General features: G+C 48.6%; 1 protein-coding gene across 2 annotated transcripts in view; it reads left to right on the forward strand.

The window, feature by feature from the left end:
- Positions 1 to 1,609: 1,609 nt before the first annotated feature.
- The window catches only part of TAF6L (TATA-box binding protein associated factor 6 like), a 42,098-nt gene continuing 29,163 nt past the window's right edge, over positions 1,610 to 14,544 (forward strand). The window contains exon 1 of one of the 2 annotated variants that reach the window (XM_029614879.1): positions 1,610 to 2,014. In XM_029614879.1, coding sequence (XP_029470739.1) covers positions 1,868 to 2,014 — 147 coding nt within the window. In that variant the 5' untranslated portion in view covers positions 1,610 to 1,867. The remainder of the gene's footprint in view (positions 2,015 to 14,544) is intronic. The other variant, XM_029614880.1, reaches the window with a different exon arrangement.

The raw sequence follows: 14,544 nt of genomic DNA on the forward strand, positions 1-14,544 counted from the left end.
CACCACCCAAGAAAAGAGCTTGGAGTCCTTGTGGACAATACCTTGCAATCTCTGGTTTAGTGAGCGGCAGCAGTCAAAAAAGCAAATAGAATATTAGGAAAATAATACAGAAAAAAATGAGAATATCAGAGGGCCTTTGTAAAGATCCATGGTGTGAGTAATGGATGCTGTTCTTATTGTCCCCATCTCAAAAAAGTCATCAGACATAGAAAAGGTACAGAGAAGGGTACAAAAAATGAACAGGGAGATGGAAAAGCTCTCTTAGGGAGAAAGGCTAGCTTGGCGAAGAGACAACAGAGAGGGGATAAGATTGAGATTTATAGAAGTGTGACTGAGGTGTAATGGGTAAATAGGGAAATATTATTTTCCTTTTCAAACAACACTAGGATTAGGGAACAAGCCATGAAACTTGCAAACAATGGATTTTTAAAACGAATGCTAGGAAGCATTTTTTTTTTCACTCAGCACATGTATTGGGATTCAAAAGAGGGTTGAAGAAGTTACTGAAAGAAAAGTCCATAAACAATTGTTAGCCAGATAGAATTGGGAAAGCCATTGCTTATCCCTGGAAGTGAAAAAGATCAATTATTGGGAAGTTGCAGGGTAATTGTGACCCAGACTGACTGCTGTTGGGGATAGGACACTGGGCTTGACCTGACAGCATAGCATGTCTTCATTTCTTATGGTGTCACAGCAGGGAGTGGGAAAGAGTGTGAATGTAGGGTGTATTATGTAGAATGGGGATGAGATCTCTGTTCTTTATCAAAGGACTCAGGTGATGGAGCCAGCTGCAGCACCAGTGCAGTTGCTGATCCTCCACCCTCTGCAAAAGCAGGAGCTAAAGGAGATTCATTCTTGCAGTAGAAGTAATTCTGTTCTTACTCTTTTCACTTTTTCCTACAATGAAAAGTTTCTAGGTTCAGATGAGCGCAGTGCCCTCCCTATCCACTGTGTCCAATTTTTTTCATTCTTTGCTTTTTTTTTTTTGTTCTCTGGCCCTTCTCTAGATGGACCCCACTATTGGATGACAAAGCTGGAAGTTAGGATTAAGAACCGCCAAGAAACCTAAGAGAATAAAACTGAACAATCAGCCTCTCGACCACTGTTATCATTTCTAAGTATAACATGAATCATGAAATGTTAACATTAGATGGAAAGGCCATGAGTCTAGCCATCCCATAATCTATCACAGCACTTCAGTGTATCCCAGCTAGGTAGAATTTGGGAACCCATAACACTTGGGCCATGGGACACTAAGGCCCATTAGTCTCTTTTTTTGTTCCCTAGGTCCTAGTTAACCCGATCAAAATGAGCTTTCCATCCATCCTGTAGCAATAGTCTTCCTGCTTTTATGTAGATGCTGCCATCTGCCCACATTCCCCAAAGCGTGTAAGATCAGTTACTATCGTGCTCCTAGCCGGCCGGAGTTCTGACCATTTCACACACATTTCCTTGCCCTTTGCCCCAACTCAATAACAGAGTCCACTGGCTGTTAACTTCCGCCATCCCACAAAGCCAAAATACAAAGGAGCCACACAGAGGCAGGCGCTCAGAGAAACACGCAGTCGCCATCGACCCGCCCATCCTCACGTCCGCAGCCAATCAGCGGGCGGGCGCCTAGCTGACGCAATTACTCCAGGCCGGATGTTGGAGGCGACGTTTAAGGTGTAGGGGAAAGCAGGGCCGCTTTGAGGCTTGTGCCACTTTATTTATGTAGTACACAAAGAATCCACGAGGGGGCGAGGAGGTTTTTTTCCCTTGACTCCTGGTCCATGCTTTTCACTCCTCCGAGCAGAAAAAAAAGCTCCGGGGTGCAGCTTTTTTTTTTTTTCGCTTTCCCCTTTGCCGCGTGCGTTTCCGGGCTCTCATGGCGGAGCGGGAGGAGCGACGGTTTGTGGAGATCCCGCGGGAGTCGGTGAAGCTGATGGCGGAGAGCGCCGGGGTGGAGCTGAGCGACGAGGTGGCGGCGATGCTGGCGGAGGACGTGTGCTACCGGCTGAGGGAAGCCACCCAGGTGAAAAACGCAGCGGCCCCTGACAGCTCCTCAGTCCCCCCACCCTGCCGGCCCTGTCCCCTTAGCCGCTGCTCCCTGGTATCTGCCCCCCCCACTTCCCTTCCGGTGTTGCCAGATCTGAAGCAGAAAATGATCACACGGGAACCTCAAACGTATCGGAAATGTTATTGCATGCTGCTAAAATGAGGGAGACGGGAGAATGGACGCATGTAACCAGGTTAATGCTACAGGAGCGGGCAGAACAAAACTATAGCACTATCGCCTTCCAGACATAATCTGTAAGGTGGGACGAAACTCTCCTCCGTGCCTTTCTGTCATTTTCCTGACTTCCTTCCCGTCTGGTCGGTGCCTCCCTGCAGCGCCAGGCCGTGAATGTACCATTGGCCCTTCTGCTTTTCCTGGTCAGTGGCTGTAGGAAGACAGCACGGGAAGCCTCAAAACAGAGCCGATTCTGATGGCAGAGAAATCGAGGCGAGGGAAGAGTAAAGCTGCAGTGTTTTGCTCTGATTATTTTCTTGTAATCTGCCCTGGTAAGTGGGCGGAATATACATTTCTATAAATAAATAGATCAGCTTCACTTTTCACAAGTACTCAACTTGGCAAACTTGCCATAATGGCGGTTCCATGCTTTTTGATTGGATGTACCAAATGAGGGATGCAGCTGATTGGCAGCTCTCTTAAATCCTTCCTTCTCTGAGAAAGTGTGGGGTAGGATGCATTCCCTTTGGCTATTTGCTGAAAGTTGAAAGACAGGGGCATATGACTAATCCTGGGCATTCTACTCCTTGTACACTAGTGGGCCGATACAGTAAAAGTCGCGGGAGAGCAGGTGATTTTGTAAATGAGGGCCTGCGGCAAAAAGAGGCACTAGGGACACTAGCGCCTCTTTTTGGACAGGAGCGGTGGCTGTCAGCGGGTTTGACAGGCGACGCTCAATTTTGCCGGCGTCTGTTCTCAAACCCACTGACAGCCACGGGTTCGGAAACCGGATGCCGGCAAAATTGAGCGTCCGGTTTTCAATCCGCGAGCAGCGGGCTGATTTCAAATTTTTTTTTTTTTTAACTTTTTTTAACTTTCGGGACCTCAGATTTAATATCGCCATGATATTAAGTTTCCTGGTGCCCGGAGAAATTAACGCCTACCTTTGGGTAGGCGCTAATTTTTGAAAGTAAAATGTGCAGCTTGGCTGCACATTTTGCTTTCTGAATCGAGTGGGAATTCCTAATAGGGCCATCAACATGCATTTGTATGTTGCGGGAGCTATTAGGTTCGGGGGATTGGACACATGTTTTCAACGTGTTATTACCCCTTACTGAATAAGGGGTAAAGCTAGCGCATTGAAAACACGTGTCCAATCGCGGGTTAACTGTGCACTCTGCCGGAGCGCACTGTACTGTATCGGCCTGTAGGGAAGGAAATTTGTTTTTTAGTTTTTTCACAATTATATTGCATGTTGCATAACCTTTGCTGGCCCCCCCCAGCACCCCACTGGATTATCCTGCTAATATTTTTGTATATTTTGTAGGCCATTAAATTTGGAATTTAACAGTACCTTACACATTATTTATTATTTATGGCTGGAATGTATGATAGTGAAAAACAGCATCAGATTGACCGTATTAAGTGTTTCCTCTGCATTCAGGCAGGCCAGTCCTAATAAGTGGGTTGTGTACCTCTACCAGCAAATGAAGACAGAGGAAAAGCTGATGTCGCGGACATATGGCTCTGCCTCAACATCAGCCCGCCAGTATTCTCCGTCTCCAGCAGATAGTAGACATGCATTTTCCTCCTGGGAATTACTTGTAGTAAAAAAAAAAAAAAGGAAAATTAAGAAGAAAGAAGTTTAATAGCACTGCTTGATCTCCTATGGTGATACCGGTGGGTTCCTCCCTCAGTTGAGTGCTTTTCAGGCAGGGATAAGGAAAAAAGTGAAGCGGTTGAAGGATGAGAGAGGCTCTGCGGTGAAAGCTTTCACTGTCTCCCCTGTAGCTGGAGACCCAGTCGTGCTCTCAGCCAGAAAGGGCCGAGCTCAGGTTAAATAAATAAATACAAATAAAGTAAGCAGGAAAAGAAGAAAGAGAATGAGGTTTTATTTCCCTTTACCAGTTCTGCTTTCAGCATGAGTGGTTGGCGTCCTTCTCTTCTCCTTTCCATGTCTCTGGGGCATTTATTGTGATGTGGAGGTGGTGCAGGCTCGGCGGATTGAGCAGTCTTTGGCTAGGCCCCACTGCCAAGAATTCAAGCCTCGATAGAGCCATGTGGTAGGGCTCAGTGGCGTTTTTCCTCGCTTCCATGTGCGCACTTTCGCTCTGCAGCGGTGAAGTTGGCAGGTATCGAGTGCAGGCATTCTCAAGTGCGTTCTGAGTGTTTTATCTTATTTTGATGCACAAGACAGGACAGCATGGTGACAGTGACAAAGTTCTTAGCAATTGGTGCTGCTTGCCAGGGAATTCTGCATGTGTGTCAGCGCTGCCTGGATGTTCGAGGTGATTTGCCTCCAACTGATTTTGCAGGCGCTGGTCCATCCCCTCAGACAGGACGATTGGTGCTGAAGGCAACACAAGGGTTCAGTTAACCCTATGCCCGAGATGTCTTCAGGGGATGTTCGGTCAGAGGATGTTCAGTCGGGCCTCTGGGTGTAAGTTTTCCAGGGATTACAGACCTTTCTGTATGGTTGCCCTGCAGAGGCAGTGATACCTCTGAAACTGGGGTCGTGTAATCAGGGTTCCCAGTTGTCTGCCACCCCTTACAAGTGCCACAGTGCAGTGGTCTCTGAGAATGTTCAGGAGGAAGTGGATAAAGATTTCTCCTCCTCATAGAATTCTGTGCAGTCTCTTTCATAGAAATGAGTTGCCAAGTTTATCACTCTGAAAACACTTGGTGTGGCTGGGGGTGACTCTACGGGTTCGCAAAAGTAGGATCTTCTTTTGGTTACCATATGCAAAGTATCATGTTTCTTTTCCCTCCTGGATGCAATTCAAGAATTGGTTGACCTTGAATGGAGTGCTCCAGAAGCAAACTTTACAGCGGAACGTGCTTTGGCGGGTCTATACACCTTGGATCTAGCGGCAAGGGAACAGTTGCGTTTCTCGAAAGTGGATGCACTAGTGTGTGCTGTGATAAAGCGGACCACCATTCTGGAGGAAGGAAGGGCAGCTCTAAAGGATGCTTAGGATAGGAGAATTAAAGATATCCTTAAGCAGGCCTTTGAGGCCATGGCAATGAATTTGCAATTTGCTTCTTGTTGCTCGGGGCGGTCCACGTCTCTCTCAGGAGACTGATGAAGCGGTGTCGACTAGCAGAGCAATGATGGAACCAGGAGCCGCTTTCTTAGCTGATGCGGGCTGTGATCTTGTTTGCACTGCCACCAGAGGGGGTGGCTTCTGTGAGAGCAGCTAGGTGTCAGCTGAGGCTGCAAAATTGGTTAGCAAGCACAAGTTCTAAGTCCAGTCTCACAATGTTACCCTTTAAGAGTTCTTCTCTTATTTGGCAGTGAGTTGATGGAAATCAGAGGTCCCTCGTTTGCCAGAGGATAAGAAGCAGGCATTGCCTCCTTTTGGGGCAAGGGGTCATGCTAGACTAGGAGCATTTTCATCCTTATAAGTGAGCGACTACTCAGAGATCGTGACCTTTTGGTAGGTCTCAGTTATTTTGGCTTAGAAAGCCTCAGAAGAATGAAGACTCCAGGAGCGCAGCATCTTGATCTTCACAATGAAGGTGTGTGGGCTCACTTACTGGTACAGGAGGTAGGTGGGCATCTATCTCTCTCTCTCTCTCTCTCTTTTTTTTTTTTTTTTATCAGAGGTGGGTCCAGATCACGTTGGACTAATGAGTCTTGGAAGTGATATGAGAAGACTATGCTCTAGAGTTTCTTTGCATTCCTCCAGATGCCTTTAGGTCTCCTCCTGTAACTCTCTACAGAAGAGTGTAGCAGTGGAGACAACCTTAAGGAGGTGGTTGGACTTAGTCTGTAATTTCTGTTCCTGTATCACAAGAAAATATGGGCCGCTATTCCATTTATTTTGTCATACCCAAAACGGAGGGATCCTTTCGGCCCATCCTGGATCTCAAAGGAGTCAATTGACATTTGCGGATGACACATTTCCTTATGGAAACTCGTGCTCCATAATTATGGCAGTACAATCAGGAATTTCTCGTGTCTCTGGACTTGACAGAGGCATATCAGCATATTCCCATTCGCTGAAACATCAACGGTTCCTGCGGTTTGCTGTTCTCTGATGTCATTATCAGTGTCAGGCACTGCCTTTTGGGCTGGCCACTGTGCAAAGGACAGTCTCCAAGGTCATGATGGTAGTAGCGACATCCTTGCACAAGGTGGATTTGTGGCAGAGAGTCACCTGGCAAGGTGGTCTTATTACTGCAAGAATTAGGTTGGGTGATGAACTTGGCCAAGAGCAGAGTGTTTCTGCTGGTGAGTCGCATTCAGAAGTTGATTGTTTAAATTCAATCTCTGAGAAGGGCTATTCACCCGACAATGTGGTCTTATCTTCAGATATTAGGTTTGATGGCAGCCACCTTGGAGGTTGTCCCCTGGGCAAGAATGCACATTGGCCTCTTCAGCACACGTTGCTTTTCCGGTGGTGTCCACAGTCTCAGGAGTTACATGATAGGGCTTCACTTTCCATTAGAGGTGAGTGTCCACTTACAGTGGTGGTTGCAAGCGGATCATCTCAGGAAGGGAGTTTGCTTAGAGACACCAGAAAGGTTAGTGCTTACGAAGATAGATGGCAAGCCTTCAGGGTTGATGGGGCTCAGGAATTTCTGGTGCAAAGTCGCTGGAGCACCAAGGAGTGTCAGTGGAGCATCAATTGATTAGAAGCACTTGCAGTTCTGCTGGCGTACTTGAGATTCTCCAAGCGTCTAGAGGCTTGGGCGGTCAGGATAATGTCGGATAGTGCAACAGTGGCTTACATCAATCATCAGGGTGGAACCAAGAGCCAACTAGTATTGAAGTAGATAGATTTGCTCATGAAAAGGAGCGAGCAACATCATCTAGACATATCTGCCTCCCACATTTCCAGAAAGGACAATGTAAGAGACTACTCTCTCAGCAGACAGAGTTTGGACCCAGGAGAGTGGGAGCTGTCGGACGAAGCCTTTCAACTCTTAATGGCATGCTGGGGTCGCCCATGTCTGGATTTGCCGGCAACCTCAATCAGCATGAAAGTTCCACGGTTCTTCAGTCGCAGAAGAAATCTGAAAGCTCTGAGTATTAATGCTCTCATTCAGGTGTGGCCGCAGGGTGGGGTGCCATGTAACTTCCTGCCATGGCCGCTGATGGGCAGGATCATTTGAAAGACTGCAAGCCAGGCCCAAACTGTGCTCCTGGTGGCTCTGGGTTGTTCCCAGAAGCCATGGTATGCCGATTTGCAGAGGCTGCCGCCCTGGAAGGATCTGCTGTGGCAGGGACCCATTCTGCACGACCATCCAGATTGATTTTATCTTACGGTTTTGCCCTTGAGAGGGCTCTGTTATTGAAGTTTGGTTATTTTGCTGCAGTGATTTCCACTTTGCTCTCGGTTAGGAAATTTTCTGTGTGTCTGATTTATGTTGGCGTTTGGAGAGTTTTCGGCGCCTGCTGTGAGAGCGAGGTTCTCAGCCTCTCAAGGGGGAAATTCCATTAATTTTGGAATTTTTGCGGGTTTGGCACTTAACACCTTGAAGGTTCAAGTGGCAGCTCTCGCTTGTTATAGGGAGGGGTCAGTAGTGACCCTTTGTCTTCCCATCCAGATATGTCCCAGTTCTTGAAGGAAGTTAAGCATCTTTATCCTTCCTTGTGGCTTTGTGGCTCTTTAATTTGGTCTTGGATTTCTTTGTGGGACCTGTCTTTCGACTGCTACGAAGCCTCTTCTTGAAGCCATTTACCTTGAAGACAGCTTTTCTAGCGGCAAATTTGTTCAGCACGTCGGGTTTCCGAGCTGCAGGCTCTTCTTGCCATGATTCGTTTTTGCGTGTGACTTCGGGGGGCAGTACAGCTTTGGATTGTGCCTTCTTTTTGCCGAAAGTGGTTACAGAGTTTTATTTGTATCTTATCTATTTCTCCTGCCACACTGGACAGGAACTAGAGATGAGAATGAATATCGTCGCTTGCATGCCTTGGATGTCAAGCAGCATCTGGTGCAGTCCTTGGAGGTTACTAAACCTGTCAGGAAGTCTGATCGACTGTGCAATAGGGTGAACTGGCGACGTGGGTAACTATATATAGCCCCTTGGATAAAGAAAGTGATCCCAGCAGCCTGCGTGAATGCCAGGATTCCTTTGCCAAAGCAGGTCAACCTGCATTCCAGAAGGGTTCATGCAGTGTCGTGGGCGGAGATTCGATTGTCTCCTGTCAAGATTTGCCGAGCAGCGATGTGCTGGTTTTTACGCGCCTTTTCCGAGCATTACCGCTTGGACGTTCAGGCTCAGGAGGACGCAGCCTTCGCCCGGGCAGTGTCGTCTGGACCTAGAGCAGCCTCCACCTTGTTCGGGAGTAGCTTGGTACATCCCACTCATGGGGATTGGCCTGCCCGAGTGCAAAAGGAAGGAGACATTTCTACTTACCTGATAATTTCCTTTCCTCTAATGAAGGCAGGCCAATCCCCGACCCACCCTCACCTGCCTATTTTTGCCTTTGGTTTGCCCTTTAGGTGGACGTTTTGGAGTGTTGTTCTGCTATTCGTTGGAGGACTGGCAATTGTCTTAACTGGTCCCTCAGTGAAGATTAATTCTTTTGTCTGAGCTCAAAAGTTCCCTGTTGGTTAGAAGCATGAGTGATTGAGTGTTTAATAGTCATGTTCAATTATAATCAGTTTGTCCATAGTTTGGCTTTTTTAGAGAATACTGGTGGGCTGATGTTGGGGCAGGGCTTCATGTCGGTGGCGTCAGCTTTTACTCAGTCTTCATCTGTTGGTAGAGGTGTACAACCCACTTGTGGAGATTGGCCTGCCTTCATTAGAAGAAAGGAGATTATCAGGTAAGTACTTTTCTGCATTGCATTTTGTGAGGCACATGATGCTGGAGTAACCTTTTATTACAAAAAAATTAGATCAAAGCAAAAGCTGGGTTTAGATGACATGGGGCAAGACTGCCGATGAGTGTTTTATGGAATTTGGTGACGGTCGATTGCTAAAATTGTTTCAAGAAAGCCAAAAAATTATTGAAAATTCCAACAGGTAGAAAAAAAAGCTGTTACTAGGTGGCACATGATTTTGGATGAAAGGAGGAAAAAAGTTGATAGAGGGACAGTTTATCGTTATTGAGTCAGGGCTGGTATCCTGGCATTTCATGTTATTTTGAAACCATTGAAAACTAAAATCCATATCCAAGACAGGCTCTGATTGACAAATTTTGTTACAAAATTGGGGATAAAGGGAATTTTCCTTCACTTAGTACCTTCCAATGAATTTTTCATTTGGTCAATTTGAAATCATTTATTTTATTTATTTATTTAGTGTTTTTCTATACCGGCATTCGCGATAGGAATCACATCATGCCGGTTTACAATTAACAAAGGGGTGTAAAAAGAAGATACAATAAGAACATTAACAGGTGTGAAACAAAAAACGTTGCAGTTACAATAAAAAAACAATAAAACAGGGAAATACACAACTATCTAAATGATTAAGTTTGGTCAAAAACCTTTGAATGAAATTAGCACTGAGGAACATAATCACCAAATTGTCAGAAACCCTGCTTGCATTGGTTTTTTTTCCTGTAGATAAGCAGGATGAATTAGCCATGCTGCCTGGAAATGTCTTCCAGGCCGGCCGAGGCGGAGCTTCACTAGCTGACAGAGCTTTGCTCTGTGTGAGGCTGCGTGTGCTTTCCCGCGCGGCGCCATCTTCCCTCTGTCTTCCTGCGCGCTGCAAGCCGCACGCGAAGCTCCTCTCTTGCCTAGTTTCTTTCTTTTTTCTTCAGCGAACGTCAGTTTCGGGTCCCGATTATGCCTCCCAGGCTACCAGGATTTAAATTTTGCAAGGTGGCAAAATTATGACTGCTACAGATGGGCACAGTTACTGTTTTTGTGCTTCGGCCTGGAGCACGACATGTCCAACTGCCAGGACTTCGGCCACATGTCCCATCGGGCTCAGCAACAGTGTGCCACCAAAATAGCAAGACTCAAAGAGGACAACTCTGGCTTGTATGCCGCCGTCTCAGAGCACCTGTCAGCCTACTCCTCTCTGGGACCCAGACTGGACCGACCTAAACAGTTCAAAAGTGCCTCCTCCTTGGGACCCCTGGGGCAGCCTCAAAGCTCAGGGATAAAGAAGCCCGACCCCCAGTATCCGCCCGCAGCGCAAAGAAGAGCGAGAGATGTGCAGGCGTGGGACAACCGACGCACTCGGCTGAGGCATCACACCATCGGGATGCGTCACCTGGGACCAAGAGAAAATGACATGCCATGCATGCGTCAGAGCCAAAGCATAAGAAGGGATCAACGCACAGACGCTGCAAACCGAAGCTCGAGGGCATCTCGACTCAATGCTACGCGTCGGCGGGCGGGTCGATGCAGGTACGACGCAGGATTCTCCATCCCACCATAGGGATGGCTCCTCCAAAGAGTTGGTCTGAACACCAGAACCTCAAGGGAACATCCTCCTAAAATTAGATCTGTTTTTTTCTGACAAGGAACATGTTTCCATCACAAGCTCTGGCTCTTCTCGATCCTCCGATCCAGTCTTCTCTGACCTGTTATCAGTATCAAGGCAGAGAAAGGAGACACCGTGCCTTCAGGAGCCTCTCTGGAAATGCCAACCCAGCCTCAAGGACCTGACTGACATTCTCCTGGCAGCAGTATAACCCAGAAGCCCCCAGAAGGAGAGACAGGGGACACTGGCAGCCCAAGCAATGTCCCAGATCTCAAACATCCTATCTAAGTTCCTCTCCTCAATGGAGGATCAACTCAAGGCCGCATCTCGTCTGCTTCCACAGGAGGCTTCCCCCGAGAGGATTCTCCATTTCCAGGTGGAGATGTCAGCCCAGACCGTCGATCCAGCAGTCCAGTCCGGGCTCAATCTCCTTCTCCACTTTTGTCCCCCCAGTTCTTTGGAGTACCCCCTCAGACCCTCCAGAGGAGCATCCAGAACCGACCTCCCCCCGGAAGATCTCTCATACTCCAAGTTTGTGGAGAAGGTGGGGGCCAAACTGAATATAGAGACACGAAAGATGCCGGACCCTCAGGCAGAGGTCTTAGGAATCTTGAAAATCTTTGAGACACCCGCTGAGCCAAAAGCTCTACCATCACATGCTGTTTTGAAAGTGGTCCCTGTTCCTGGAGGTCCCTAATCCCCTTTCTGGGGATTAGGAACCTCCAGGAAGACAGACTTCAAATTTCAAATGAAGCAATCACCTTTCTACAGCACGATGGAATTACCCCACATGTCCGTGGTAGTGGAGTTGGCGATGAAGAGAGCCAAGAAATCACTTCTCCATTCAGATACCCCTCCAGGGCGGGACTCAAAATACCTCGACAGCTTCGGCTGACGGGCATTTCAAGCAGTGATGCTGAATGCCAAAATTCAACAGCACCAATTTTACATTATGCAATATTTATAGGAGTGCCTACAGTCCCTTAAGCCCTTCGTCGCCACCACCTTGCAACCAGACATGATGCCGTAGCAGTTCCATGACTTGGAGGCAAGTCTGCGACATTTCTTGCATACGATCTACGAGGCTTTTGAGACGTCATCCCACACCATGGCGGGGGGCATCGCTGCCCAGCAGATGGCATGGCTCAGAGCTAGCGCCATTCGTGAGGATGTCCATGAGGTGGACCTCCCTTGTCTCTTCAGGGACAAGCTACGGGAGACAGTGGCGCAGCTGAAGGAACAGATAATCGCAGTGCTGTCCTTAGCATCCCCGTCGGCATCAAAGAAATACTACCCAACATACAGGAAAGCCTATTTTTAGCAATGCCCTTTTTGGCCCTATTGTGCATATCACCAGCCAGCCTGTCCCCCAGCAAGGCCACTGCAGCTAGCACAACAGCAGCTCTGGGGTCGGCAGCAGAACCAGAGACAGCAGCATTTGCCGCTGAACAACAAGGGCCACTTCCACTGCTACGCACGGGGGGGGGGGGGGTGGATTTCCCTTTTCTATGCATCTTGGGAAGCCATCACCTCCAACCGTTGGGTTCTTTCCATAGTCAAAGAAGGCTAAGTGCTACACTTCAAGACGGCGCCCATTCTTCCCCATCCATTGAGTCGGCATCATTCCTCTGTGGGGAACCGCAGCTGTTTGTAGGAGGTCTGTGTGCTGCTCCGGCAACACTCTATTCAACGGATCCCCAATCCGCAGCTGGGTCAGGGATTCTACTCCCAATACTTCCTCCTACCCAAGAAGTCGGGAGGATTGCATCCCCATATTGGACCTCAGAGCCCTCAATAGATTTGTCAAAGAAAAATTCAAGATGACATCTCTCAAATCCATCCTACCCTTTCTTCAACCAAGGCCTCAAGGATGCTTACTTGCATATCCCCATGCACCCTTTCTCATGGCGCTACCTGTGTTTTCAGGTCGACAGTCACCACTACTAGTACAAAGGTTTTCCCTTTGGACTCTAGTTTGACCCGAGAGTCTTCACCAAGTGCCTGGCAGTAGCAGTGGCCCACCTCAGAAAACAGGGAATACAGTTATTCCCATACCTCAACAATTGGTTGCTGGTGGCACCCCAACCCAGCACCCTGCGGAAAGACCTCACTACAATTCGTTGCCTAAAAGGCCTGGGATTAATAATCAACTACGAGAAATCCAGCCTTCAACCCACACACAATCTCCAATTCATTGGCGCCTGTATCAGCAATGCTCAGGGTCGGGCGTTCCTACCAGTGGACAGGGCCTATGTGATACTCACCCTAGCCTTGTAGATGAGAGACTCAGTTCACACATCGGCCCAACAGCTTCTGACTTTGGGCACATGGCAGCGGCCATCTATGTTGTGCGCCACACATGTTTGCACATCCGGCGGCTACAGTGGGGCCTCAAATCTCAGTGGACACAGTTCTCCCAGCCGTTGTCTTGTTGGGTTGGACTTACCTCCAACATGAAATCAGTCCTGGACCGGTGGTTCCACCCCGCGACCCTCTCAGTAGGCATGTTACTGCGCACCCTGGCTCATCAGCTGATTCTCACCACAGATGCCTTGAACACGGGGTGGGGGGCCCACTTAGGCCACGTACGTATGTATGGACTCTGGTCCTGCTGGGAAAGGACCCAGCAGATAAACCTCCTGGAGCTCAGAGCAATTGGCAATGCGTTGCACGCGTTTGAGACTCCTTCGAGGGAGAGTATTCATGATCCACACGGACAATCAGGTCGCAATGTTTTAAGTAAACAAGGAAGGAGGGTCAGGTTCCTGGATGTTGTGCAGGCGGTGGGCAGAGGAACGCTCAATCATAATGCAGGCAACCTATCTGCCCGGGGTGGAGAATGCCACTGCGGACAAGTCAAACAGGATCTTCCACACACACACAAGTGGGAATTGTGCCAGGACATGGCGGATTCCCTCTTCCAGATCTGGGGCCTCCCACAAATAGAGCTCTTCATGACGGAGAACAACAGGAAAGGGCAAGCGTTCTGCTCAGTGTACCCCAGCCGGGATCGCCTGGCACTGCACACATTCCTCATACCATGGACAGGTGGGCTCCTGTACGCGTACCCCCCCCCCCCCCCGATACCGCTCATCTTGAGGACTGTATAGAAGTGCATGCTAGACTTAGCAAATCTCATCCTGATCGTCCCTGCGTGGCCTAGACAACCGTGGTACGCCTATCTTGTATGTCTCTCCACAGAGCCGCCCATTCCGCTGGGCCGCAGCACAACCCTGCTGTCACAGGACGGAGGCACATTACTTCACCTGTTGCACTCCTCCCTTCACCTCACAGCGTGGAGATTGAAAGGACAGTGTTAAGTCACCTGCGGCTACTCGCCGAGGTCCAGGACATTCTAATATCTCAAAAGTACTCCCACCAAGCACAGCTGTCAAGGAAAATGGTTAAGGTTACGCGGTTTGGTTCGACGCCAGGGGAATAAACCCTTTTTGTGCTCTCCGGAGCACCTCTTGGAGTACATCCACTCCCTATTTCAGTTGGGCCTGGCGTCGCAACAGAGCGATTGCGGCTTATCACCACCTACACCAAGGACTGCCAATTTCCAGCCATCCCCTGGTCTCTCACTTCATGAGGAGCATCCTGCACCTTCGACCACCATTCCACGAGCCACCACTTCCGTAGGACCTAAACATCGTTCTGGAGCAGCTGATGCTGTCACCCTTTGAACTCTTGGACTCAGCACATCTGAGATACCTCTCCTGGAAGATGCTATTCCTGGTCGCCCTAACCTCTGCACAGAGAGTCAGTGAGTTGCAGGCGCTGGTCCATTATTTACCATACCTGGAATTCAGTCACGACAAGGTGACCCTACGGACCTATCCTTCTTTTCCGCCCAAAGTAGTCTCAGTTTTCCACATAAACCAGAAGATCACCCTGCTGACCTTCTGCCCAAAGCTGCATAAGAATGAGGGGGAGAGG

The sequence above is a fragment of the Rhinatrema bivittatum genome, chromosome 8 (genome assembly GCF_901001135.1).
Source record: "Rhinatrema bivittatum chromosome 8, aRhiBiv1.1, whole genome shotgun sequence".
Taxonomy (NCBI): domain Eukaryota; kingdom Metazoa; phylum Chordata; class Amphibia; order Gymnophiona; family Rhinatrematidae; genus Rhinatrema; species Rhinatrema bivittatum.